The sequence below is a fragment of the Tribolium madens genome, unplaced genomic scaffold (assembly GCF_015345945.1).
Source record: "Tribolium madens isolate multiple individuals breed KSU strain unplaced genomic scaffold, Tmad_KSU_1.1 Scaffold_96;HRSCAF=242;Tcas5.2_LG5, whole genome shotgun sequence".
Taxonomy (NCBI): Eukaryota; Metazoa; Arthropoda; class Insecta; order Coleoptera; family Tenebrionidae; genus Tribolium; species Tribolium madens.
In genome coordinates, this window is record NW_025401068.1 from 4,145,024 (window position 1) to 4,155,782 (window position 10,759).

General features: G+C 37.0%; 4 protein-coding genes across 9 annotated transcripts; 3 read left to right on the forward strand and 1 right to left on the reverse strand.

The window, feature by feature from the left end:
• The first annotated feature begins 30 nt into the window (after positions 1-30).
• Positions 31-3,355, forward strand: LOC123013008 (zinc finger protein 271-like). Of its 3 annotated transcripts, XM_044411289.1 has the most exons (8): positions 31-239; positions 330-591; positions 644-1,108; positions 1,162-1,388; positions 1,553-1,721; positions 1,815-2,600; positions 2,649-2,989; positions 3,040-3,355. In XM_044411289.1, the coding sequence occupies exons 1-8, from the start codon at positions 99-101 to the stop codon at positions 3,220-3,222; spliced, it is 2,574 nt and encodes an 857-aa protein (XP_044267224.1). In that variant the 5' UTR covers positions 31-98; the 3' UTR covers positions 3,223-3,355. The 3 variants fall into 3 exon arrangements, with proteins under 3 accessions (XP_044267224.1, XP_044267222.1, XP_044267223.1); XM_044411287.1 differs by having other exon boundaries at positions 1,553-2,600; XM_044411288.1 differs by having other exon boundaries at positions 33-239; positions 1,562-2,600; positions 3,040-3,354.
• On the reverse strand, positions 3,248-5,154 carry LOC123013013 (ubiquitin-like-conjugating enzyme ATG3). Its single transcript, XM_044411296.1, has 6 exons — positions 4,525-5,154; positions 4,138-4,470; positions 3,971-4,090; positions 3,772-3,918; positions 3,596-3,723; positions 3,248-3,545 (listed from the first exon to the last, which is right to left on the reverse strand). Exons 1-6 carry the CDS (start codon positions 4,594-4,596, stop codon positions 3,395-3,397), a joined length of 951 nt encoding a protein of 316 aa, XP_044267231.1. The 5' UTR covers positions 4,597-5,154; the 3' UTR covers positions 3,248-3,394.
• On the forward strand, positions 4,173-7,762 carry LOC123013014. Of its 4 annotated transcripts, none has more exons than XM_044411301.1 (2): positions 4,173-4,340; positions 7,393-7,762. In XM_044411301.1, the coding sequence occupies exon 2, from the start codon at positions 7,430-7,432 to the stop codon at positions 7,760-7,762; it is 333 nt and encodes a 110-aa protein (XP_044267236.1). In that variant the 5' UTR covers positions 4,173-4,340; positions 7,393-7,429. The 4 variants fall into 4 exon arrangements, with proteins under 4 accessions (XP_044267236.1, XP_044267235.1, XP_044267232.1 ...); XM_044411300.1 differs by having other exon boundaries at positions 4,174-4,340; positions 7,382-7,762; XM_044411297.1 differs by lacking the exon at positions 4,173-4,340 and adding an exon at positions 5,625-7,285 and having other exon boundaries at positions 7,382-7,762.
• An 11-nt stretch (positions 7,763-7,773) lies between these two features.
• On the forward strand, positions 7,774-10,740 carry LOC123013898 (ankyrin repeat domain-containing protein 39-like). The gene is made up of 4 exons (XM_044412757.1): positions 7,774-8,044; positions 8,103-8,124; positions 9,929-10,236; positions 10,288-10,740. Exons 1-4 carry the CDS (start codon positions 7,774-7,776, stop codon positions 10,509-10,511), a joined length of 825 nt encoding a protein of 274 aa, XP_044268692.1. The 3' UTR covers positions 10,512-10,740.
• Positions 10,741-10,759: the final 19 nt, after the last annotated feature.

A 10,759-nucleotide genomic window follows, 5' to 3' on the forward strand; every position in this document is an offset into this window, starting at 1 on the left:
ATTACTTCTAATCAAAAACCACGTGATCGCGTTTTTGCTCCCTATTGGTTCTTCTGCATCGGAAATTTTCGACGACGAACGAAAGACTGGGAAACAAAATGGAGTTGACAGGCTTGATATGTGAAATGTCTCTTTGTCGATTGTGCGGTGAGGAAAATGTGAACGGAACTGAATTGTTTCCTACAAGAGAAAACGAACCAGATTTAAGTCAACTCGTTAACAGATACTTACCATTAAAGGTGAGCACTAAATACAATTAACGGAACCTGCTTTGATTCCTTTATTACTTACTGTATTTTTGGGCGGGAGATTTGAATTTCCAATTTCAGATCGAGAATGACCGAAAGTTTCCAACTAAAATTTGCCCAGGTTGTAACATCCAATTGGAAGCGACGAAATCGTTCATGGACTTGATAGTCCAAGGCCAAATAAAACTGAGACAATTGTATAAATTGCAACAAGACAAATTGTATCGACAAGAAAAGCAGAGACTACAACTTGAGGAAGCTTTGAAGAGTGTTAATCCCAGTTCAAGCGTGGATACTTACACCATACAGTCTGATGAGACTGGAGAGAAATTTTTAATACAAAGTATTCACTTGGAATTTTTTATAATTTTCAAATGACATTTTTGTTCTTGTAGTTTTTTCACAAGGACCCTTATTTCCTCCTGAACATGAATTGTCATTAAAGGCTGAGGGTCTTACTAGACCTAGAAGGAAACGTGGTAGACCGCCAAAACCTCCACAACCGCCCAATACAGAAGACCAACTTTTAAAAGCAAATGAAAAAGATAATACTAAAGTTGATGAGAAAATAGACCAATTTGAAGAAACTACAGAAGACGGTAAAAGAAAACGAAGAATTAAAGTCCCAACGAGATACTCTGAGGCAATTCAAGGGAAAGAATTAGATAAAGTTTTTAAACAGGAAGGCGTAATAGATGAAGAATCTGTATCAGATGAAGATGGTACAATTTTAGAAGAAGGGGAAAACTCAAATAAAGTTGAAGAAGTAATTGGACGTCTTGAGACCGAAAACGGTGAAGATTTGGGCCAACCAGTTATCATAAATAAAACTTTGAATAAAACGCGCCCTAGAAATAAAAGTAACAATTTTGATTTGAATAAGTTAAATATTTGACACATTTTTTTGGTGTAGGTATAGCGGGACAATCAAAAAGACGACGAAAATACCAGTGTGATATTTGTGGTCGCGAATTTTTACACCATGGGAGATACGAATTACACAAAAAAATGCACGACGTGGAATACAACTGCACTCAAGATGGCTGTAGTTTTACAACGGATAAAAAGTCGCTTTTGGAGCAACACCAGCAGGAAAGTGTCCACTCTGGTCACACAGTGTCGGAAAAAGTTGATAAATATGTATGTTTATGGCATTTATGTTCAAATTGTGGATTTTTGCGGTTCCAAGCCATTTGTCTTAATTTCGAAATTCGCTTTTAATTTAACTCTTGAAAGAATAATGGGCACTAAAACTCACTTTTACTTTTGTATATTTTGGGACGCTGAATGCCAAACTAAGGCAGATATTTCAGGGGACTATCCAGCTGCCTACAGACCTCAAGCCCAGCCAAGCGTCAAAGCTCGAGCAGCCTCCTCCCCCCGCCCCCAAAAAGGAGTTCACTTGCGAAAACTGCCACAAGTCCTTTTCCTGCAAACAGAATTACGAGGTCCACTTCAAGGCCGTCCATGCCGGTGAGCGCCCCTTCGCTTGCGAACTATGCAACAAGCGCTTTTCGTACGCCAACAGCCTCAAAGTCCACCTTCTGCAACACTTCCCTAAAACAGGTCCCGACGACGACTCCAGTGCCCAGTACAAGTGCCCCTCGTGTCCCAAGAGCTTTCGGCATCCCAGCAGTCTGCAGTACCACCGCGACTCGGAGCATACCAACGGCCGACGCTTCGTCTGCAACAAATGCGACAAGCCGTTCAAGCACCGCCAGCTGCTCCAACGCCACCAACTTGTGCATTCCGACGAGAGGCCTCATCGGTGCTCTCAGTGCAACTCCGCGTTCAAAACGCGGGCTAACCTCATTCACCACACCAGGACGGTGCATTCCGGGCAACGCAGCCATTGGTGCTCGCAGTGCGATAAGGCCTTCGCACATAAAACCGCCCTCAAGCTGCATCAGAGGTGGCATTCGGGGGTGAGGCCCTACCAGTGCGAGTTTTGCAAGAAGTCGTTCTCGCAGAAGGGGAATTTGGCGGAACATAGGAGGATACATACGGGGGAAAAACCCTACCAGTGTGATCACTGTGGAAGGGCTTTCACGACTTCGTCGCAGTTTAGACTTCACAAGAAACGACATTTGGATGAAAGGCCCCACAGGTGCGAGTATTGTCAAAAAAGTTTTCTACATAAGGTCACTTTGAGGTGTCATATGAGACGGCATTTTGACGAGAGGCCATTCAAGTGTCAACAGTGTCCCAAGACGTTCCCTGAAGCTTGGGCTTTGAAAAAACATGAGAGGTTACACACGGGGGAAAAGCCCTATAAGTGTGACTTGTGTTCTAAAGCCTTCGCGGATAGTTCGAATTTGGCCAAGCATCGACGAACTCACAGGAATTTGAAAGGTATTTCCGAGTCATACTTAAATTTTTTTTCACAGTATTTGATTTCAGACAAACAAATGCTTTTTGTCACGTATGAAAAAGACGGTGGTGATGCTATTGTTACGTATATAGAACCACAAGATACAGTGGTCGAAACAAACGAAATAATTAACGTCGCTGAAGAAATAGACGGTGTCAAAACGATACAATTGCAACAACTTGTCGATCAGGAAGGTAACCCTATTAGTTTTATTACCCAAGATGGGCAACAAGTTAAGGTTGTTACAAGTAACGAGGATGGGCAAGAAAACATCCAAGGGTTACTCCCTGATGGCACGTTGGTACCAATTAGTTTGACAACGGTACCGGAGAAAAATAAACCAATACTGACTCAAATCGAGGATACTCAGGTATCATCTTTTCCGTCTAGAAAATATCAAATAACTTTGTTTCTTTACAGAAAACTATTGACGTCCCAATTGAAGGTCAGTTATTATCAAGCAGCATACAATTCCTCTCTGATGACGATCCAAAAGTGGACAATAACATTCAATTCGTAGCTGAAGATAATCAAAATATGTGTTTAGTAACAACGTACAACATTGAAGATTCTATAAATCCGCAATATCTTAGTATGCCCTAAGGAGCAAGTTTATGTGTGCATTTTATACATTGGGAGCCTGTATAATTTATTTTCAAGATGTATATTTATTACACAAGCATTTTAATAGAAAAATATAATAAAAAAACCGCCGATTTAATAATAAACATAACAATAAAAAGCACAATGAGTAAATTGAAGCTATCAACTCCCGTTACATCGTGAAGTTTTGAGTATAATCGTATTCTATAGTTGGGATAACCGATTGCATGAATTTTAGAAATATTATTAGGTACATGTGTACTCCTAACTCACCGCCGCCTTCAGTTACAGTCTCGATGATGCTCTTCATGACCTCAGCGTGTCTAAATCAATAACAAATGAATCATCAATTACTGAAATTGAAATTATTTACCTGCAGGGATGGACTGAAGCCATTTTAGGGACACTTAGATGCGGATGTGTCTCCATTGTTACCGTTTTCATCGCATAATCTTTGCTTACATCTTGATACAACTCTTCAACAGTGAGGGGTTTGTGATGCTGCAAGAAATAGTTAAAATCTGCGTGTTCAAAAGAGATGCCTCTTACCTCATTGTAGCCAGTAAGCCACAGTCGCGGAGTTTGGTAGTACTTATCATAAGTAATATGCAAATCGTATGTGCGTGTATGGATTATTTCACCATCCTCATCTACATCTTTTTTCACTGCTACTTTTGGTTGAATCACTGTAGTAGCCTAAATGATGAAATTTGAGGTGACTTAATTCGTCTAGTTTCAGTTTACTAACCTGTGCATCATCTAGCATCCCACTCTCCTCAAAAGCTTCCATATCTGCGGCTTCATCATCATCGTCGTCGTCATCGTGGTTTTCCCCATCATTTAGGGCCGCTTCTTCCATACTCTCTCCCTGTTAAATTAAAATTTCAACAAGTGCATTCCTTGATCTATTTTTACCTTGGAGTTGCTGAGAGTCATTTCGGAGATTTTCTCCTCAACGACGGCCGTTGTTTGATCCTGATCATAGTGATGGGTGTCAACCCAGCCATTATCAGCATCATCTGATTCAATGATTCTTTCCAAGTCTTCTGAGTATTCCATTTGCTCACACCTACGTGTACATGGGACGTTTCTTGTGACCAGAAATTGCTTGTCTTTTGGTAAGTAGGATTTGGCTTTGCTTTCATCACCAGCCGCCCATTGCCATGTGGGACAATGATGCACGAGGTGATCACCTGCAGCTACGAATTCTTCGGGGGTAAGAACTCCCGTCTCTTTAAATTTGGATTCCTACAACGTACTTATTTTTTTGACTGCAGATCTGATAAGTAAACTATACTTTACCTTCAAAATCGGGGTTAGATATTCGGCAACGCCAAGGGCTGTACCTTTCACACTATTGATAACGTTCTGCATATTTGAGCTATTTTTGGAAATTTCGACTTAAACTAAGACTTTTTAAAAATTGCGAAACAAGAAAACTTTGAACTCCATATTTTTAGGTTATCGATCGCTTCTAGACCACTTCTAGACTTTGAATAACAATTAACAATTTTGATTTAATAGTTGGCAGAAATGTCTGTCAGACACCAGCTGATAAAAATCTATTCCAAATAAAACTGACTTTACGTTTAAAATTAAAACCGATTCACATTAATGATAGCCGCGTAAATATTACGTAATTGGTACACACTTGTGAACACAGCTTAATGTTTGTTTATTTTACGTTTAACATTGTTGTGTTGCACGTTTTTAGTTTTTACAGTAGTAGAATAGTATAGTGTGTTGTAAATATTGTGAAGAAAAAAAAATGAACATGACGAGTCGGATGATATACTGATAAGACATTTTCTTGTCTAAATACACTGCCGTCTGCACCTGTCAACAGCTATCGTCAACATTTGATGGTCAACACTCTCTATTGTAGCAATATTTTATGGCAGCAAATTAAATGCACAGTATATTATTTAAAATGTCAATATTTTTGATCAGTAAAAATAATAAGTGCACAGTAAACTAATAAATGCACAGTAAAGGAAACAAATTAATGTCTAGTAAAACTAATTAATTTAATATTCACACATTTACAAACAAAATGTTTCCGAGCAAAACTGGAATGACGCAAACGGTTCAAAAACAAAATTGTGTATTCAGGAGCCCAACAGTGCAAAAAGTGGCGTACGCTGATTAGACTGATTGTTACCATTTGTGCACAGTTTTCAGCTCTTGCTAAAATCATTCTTGCGCAGGGGCCCTTGCTAAAACATCTACCACTCTACAATAATAATAAATAACATTTTTGCGCAGGAGTCATACAATGTTATGTAACCAAGACTGAAAATTCCTTAAATTTTATGTTATTTTGCTAATTTTGATTAAACGTACTGAGCATTTATTATTTTTACTGTGCAAAATATTATATTATACTGATCATTTTTATTTTTCTACTGTGCAAAAATTAATTAAATACTGATCATTTATGATTTTATACTGATTAAAATCGAATTATTTACTGAGCACTTTATTACTACCCATATTTTATTTGGTGGCCAATTTTGATTTAAAATTAGGGAATCCCCTGTTCGCTGTCGCATTTTAGAAACGAGTCTACATTAAAATTAGATACTCAAGGCAAAGGCCTTTTGCCTTTTCATAAAGAATGGGTTAGATTAATTATTAGTATTATAAATAATAATTAATCACATTAATTACCTACATAAAAAAGGTAGATACAGGACCGTATTTTCTTTTAAAATTTATGACAAGAACCTGCAGTTATAACATTTATAACTGACTCAAAATGAAAAATTAAATAACAAATCACAACAAAAATTCTATTTATTTTTGTAAATATTAAATAGAATCATGTTTTAACAAGAACATTTAACAGCATCACATTTTTTGGAGAAAATGTACCTACGCTATCGTAACAACAAACAAGCAATTACATTTCGTTAGTTCTTTGAAAGCAAAAAAAAATTATACCAAACATATCTTATTATCTCCTTTTTATTTAAATATTTAATTTATTTACTAATAGATAAGAAATCTAGAAATCATTTAAACAAACCTCTGGCGCAAACATTTTATAAACTAATCAAAGAACTTATAACTCTGGAGTTCCGGACTTTTTTTTACCAATTTGTCACTTTTCATAAGGCTTTTTCTGTATAGAAAAAAGTGAAGCTTTTGTGTCTAAATTTGTCAGAGTAGGATTCAGCAGTAACACAGATTCATCTCTTACATACAAATCAAGTGTTTTTGCCAGTGAGGTGACTGCATGAACAAGCGTGAGGTTTAAAAAAAATTGATAACAACTGAAATATTACAATATTTTCATTTTTATCGATTAGTTTATCAAACTTTCCACGTAAAATGATTCACTTTAGAATGCTTTAAGGTGTTATCAGTTATTTCATTATCAGAAACACTACAAATTAAATTATTTCAAACTAATTCTCAGAAAAGAATGAAACTGAAGTTGTAGCTAATAATTATTTCAACACTGTGATATACAGGGTGTCAATTTTAAAACTTGCAATCGGCAATATCTCTAGAACTGAAAAAGCTATTGAGGATCACTCAAAACCACTTACCTTGTCATTTTGATTCTCCCTAGAAACCACCAAAACGGTTTTGAGTTATTCTCAATAACTTTTTCAGTCAGTGTATGTTTTATCTCATTGTTTGTTTAGATAATATTTTTTTACGATTTGCACCGTTTCCGTAGATATTTACACTTGCAAAACACTTATCATTAATTAAGTTGCCATTTTTATTGTCGCCATAAATGGGAAAGCAACTTTTTCACATTATTTTCCTAGAACAATATTGTTAACATGAAACTGTTTACTGGCCTACTTGCAAAACAATACAAAGCAAATAGACAAAAAAATCAATAGATCCACACAATATCAGTGAGAAATTTTCATTTTCCAACAACTAACATGGAGGGCCCATTTGGCTCGAACCAAAGCCGGTCCTGTCTATTACCTAACGTCATTCTACTTACGACCTTGATGACGTGAAGTAAAAAACCTCCGTCTAGTCTCAAGCAAACTGCTTTTTCCATCCTCGTTCATTCTCTAACCAAATTTCTAATAAGGTATGTCGTTAGTGTAATTTTTAAATAAACCCCCGTGTTGTGCATTCCTCTGTGATAACCCCCCGACACATATCAGCGCTCTAATAATGTTATAAGCGTGTTATCAGTAAGGAATCGTCATCCGGTAACCGGGAGGCGTGCCCCATGCCCTACATCCTAGTTCGCGGCAACTTGGCGGCCTACGGACAGCGATACCCCTGGCGAGTCCTTGTCTCCGGCCTCAAAACCGCCGACATCGAACAGCTCAATCGCTTCGCCTCCGGGGGCTACTGCGACGACTGCACCATCGTGTACATGCAGCACCCCTGCGTGATCCTCACCGCGCTCGAAGTGCTCGGTTACAAGGTGGTGGCCTCCTCCTCCACCTCCGTCAAGCAGGACTACAACGAGTACATGTGGACGATGCGCAAGGATTTCGCCGAGCCGGAGCCCCCCGTCGGCGACGTTGGCGCCGCCCCTGAGCTCAAAGAGGACTAGTCAGTCGTGAAATGGAGATACCGGCGAGCCTACTCATGTCGACGGGAACCTACGCATATGTGGCTGTGAAGGCCTCCTTGCATGCCGCAGATAGTGCCGTTTTTGGCCTCAACGAGGACGAAATCGTTGCACTAGTGAAACGATTCGAGAGTTATAAAAAGGAAGTGATTAATGGGATTTTGCTGAAAGCGACGCCGGTGCAAGTGATCAATGCCTTGGGGCAGCTGGGGTACAGGGTGGTCGGGACCACGGGCGAAGCCGAAATTGTCTGGACTTTGCAACGTGATATTTAATTACAAGTGGCGTGTGTGTGAGACTATTGTGACTTTTTGTGTAACAGAAACTTGTTACTTTGAGAGACAGTGGTTTAATTAAACTAGATTTAAAAGTTTTTATTTACGAGTAAGGTAAGTAACCTGTTGCAACTGCATTTCTTGGAGAAATCGGTCAACTTTCCTCTCTGTTATCAGATAAAGATATTTCGTGAAATCTGTCCTACAAAATAACACAATCAATAAACAAAAAAACATCTTACGGAGTCGGATTTAGATACAATTTCACCTGAGGCAAAAGTTTTACAAACAGAAAACACGTTACGAATTAATTTTGTTCTGACTTTTTTTCTTTTTATTGAATATTATTTTTATTAATTTGGCCGAATTTTGGCGCCTTTTTCTACTGGAACAAGTACTCGCTCGCATCACCCTCGATCCGGCTCAAATCTTAAACAAAAAGAAAGAATGTAGTGAAAAAATATGTCAAAAAAATAGTCAAGCTGTGTCTATCTGAATTCTTCACATATTTAGAACATTTAAATATGTAAAGTAATTATAATAAAAGTCATAATTATCAAAAATATATTTGCCTACAAAAGAAAGATTCAAACATAAAGTACTTGTAAAATGTCAGAATTTTTTAAACATTTTTTGCATGTTCTGGTATCTTACTTGAAATTTTTTTCTGGGGCGTGAGTTTTGACACACCCTGTATGCTAAAATCCAGTGGAACCCAATGAAGAACGAACGCATTTCTCATATGATAGTCCAAAATCTTCTTAACAATTAAGTAATTTATTTATTATAGGTTTCAACATTGGTTTTATAAAAAATGTCGCTGGTCCAAGAAGGCAAAATGCTAATTTTGAGACAGCTAAATACCTAAATGCATCGATAAAAATAATTTCGACTAACTAGTTCATAATTTAAGAATTTTGATTTTAATTGAACACATTCTTATCTTTTGTTTTTACTACAACAGTCATAAATTTTAGCAGTGGTTATTGCGCGTAATTATTCCTTTGTTTCGAATTAACTAACTAAAGACAAATGCCTTACCCGATTGCAATAAATAAGTATACCTACAGATATTTCTGTTTAAATTTTTTAAATAAAAAATATCTTTCTTTAGAGAAATAGGTATTTCAAATTCAGGGTAATCTTTTATTTTGGTATTTTCTTTGACTTATGCTATTAACTACTACTAATTTAAGTCAAAATGCATCTTATGAAAAAAGTTCATTTAACAGAGGTTTTATTCATTTATCGACAAAGTAAATTTTTGTCTGAGTCACTCATGAAAATAAATTACTTATTGTTTACGAGTATGTGGTCCCACACAATGCAATTCCAAATGTTTATAACATTATAAGACTTTATTCGACAATTATCCTATAAGAGCGTGATAAGAATAGGGATTTATCTCTTTTTGGACAAATAAATATAATCGCTTTTTGTGTATGTGTTCGAATTTGACGATAACGTTAAAATGTGGTGTTAAAGTAAGCTGTTATCTTTATTTAAACAAAAGTTAATTTTAGCAATATCAATAATTCAAACAAACAGTAAAATTATATTTGTAGAACAGCTTACGAATCGCATCATTGGTTTCAGATTTTATTTGCAATTTGAAAGTGTTACAAATCATAAGATTTTTCATTTTTATGAATTCACGAATTTATTTATTGCCTGTTGTTGTGCAATATTTAAGTTCGTTAACCTTACTAATTGAACTTTTTTCCTCCTTTTTTTATCACTACAACGTAACTGTGGTGCTTAATTCAAGATGACAATTAAATTCACTTATCTGCTTCGGAAAATCAAACCGCAATAATTTCATAATACGCCCAATAAAATTCTAAAAATAGAGAACAATTCAACATTCTTTCAGACATAACACCATGTGCGAATGCGGGGGGCATTCAGGACCAAATTCTGTATCTCAGTCACTAGATGAGCTAGAATTCGAGCGTGGACTATGGTCGGCAGCGCAATACGGCGACCTCGATAGGACCTTGCATCTGTTAAATAAAGGTTTTCGAGTGGATCAGAGGGATGCTGCGGGTTACACAGCTCTACATTATGCCGCCAGGAACGGTCATTTGGATGTTTGCAGACTCCTTATAGACCGGGGGGGCTGCGTTGATGCAGTCACGTGTCAGGGCAAAGCGACGCCATTACATCGAGCAGCAACAGTTGGTAAATTTTGCATTATTTCCATTGCACATTGTTTCAAATAATTTGTTGTAGGAAAGTTTGAAATTGTGAAGTTTCTGTTGGAAAAGAAAGCCAACTGTCGCTTGAAGGATGCCGATGGAAAAACAGCTTTACACAGAGCTGCCGCCAGTAAACATCTACAAATTTGTGAATATTTACTTCAAATCGAGCCAAGTTTACGAAACGAAGTGGATATTCATGGTAAAAGACCGGCTGACTACGTCCAAACTACCGAATTCGTCTCTTTATTAAATTAAGCAAAATGTATTTTTATTATTCGCCAAATTATTAAATTCGTGTATTCACATTTTGTACCAAAATTAACATTGTAGGGTCATATATATTTAGTGAGATTAATAAAGGCTGCACTCACACACACCAACAACATTTTATGTAATTTTGCAATAATCGTAAGCATATCCTACCAACACATCGGTGTTGACTTTTCTGTGTAAAATAACACCCAATAAATAGCTGTGAAACATCTGCTCCCGTTTTATGTTTG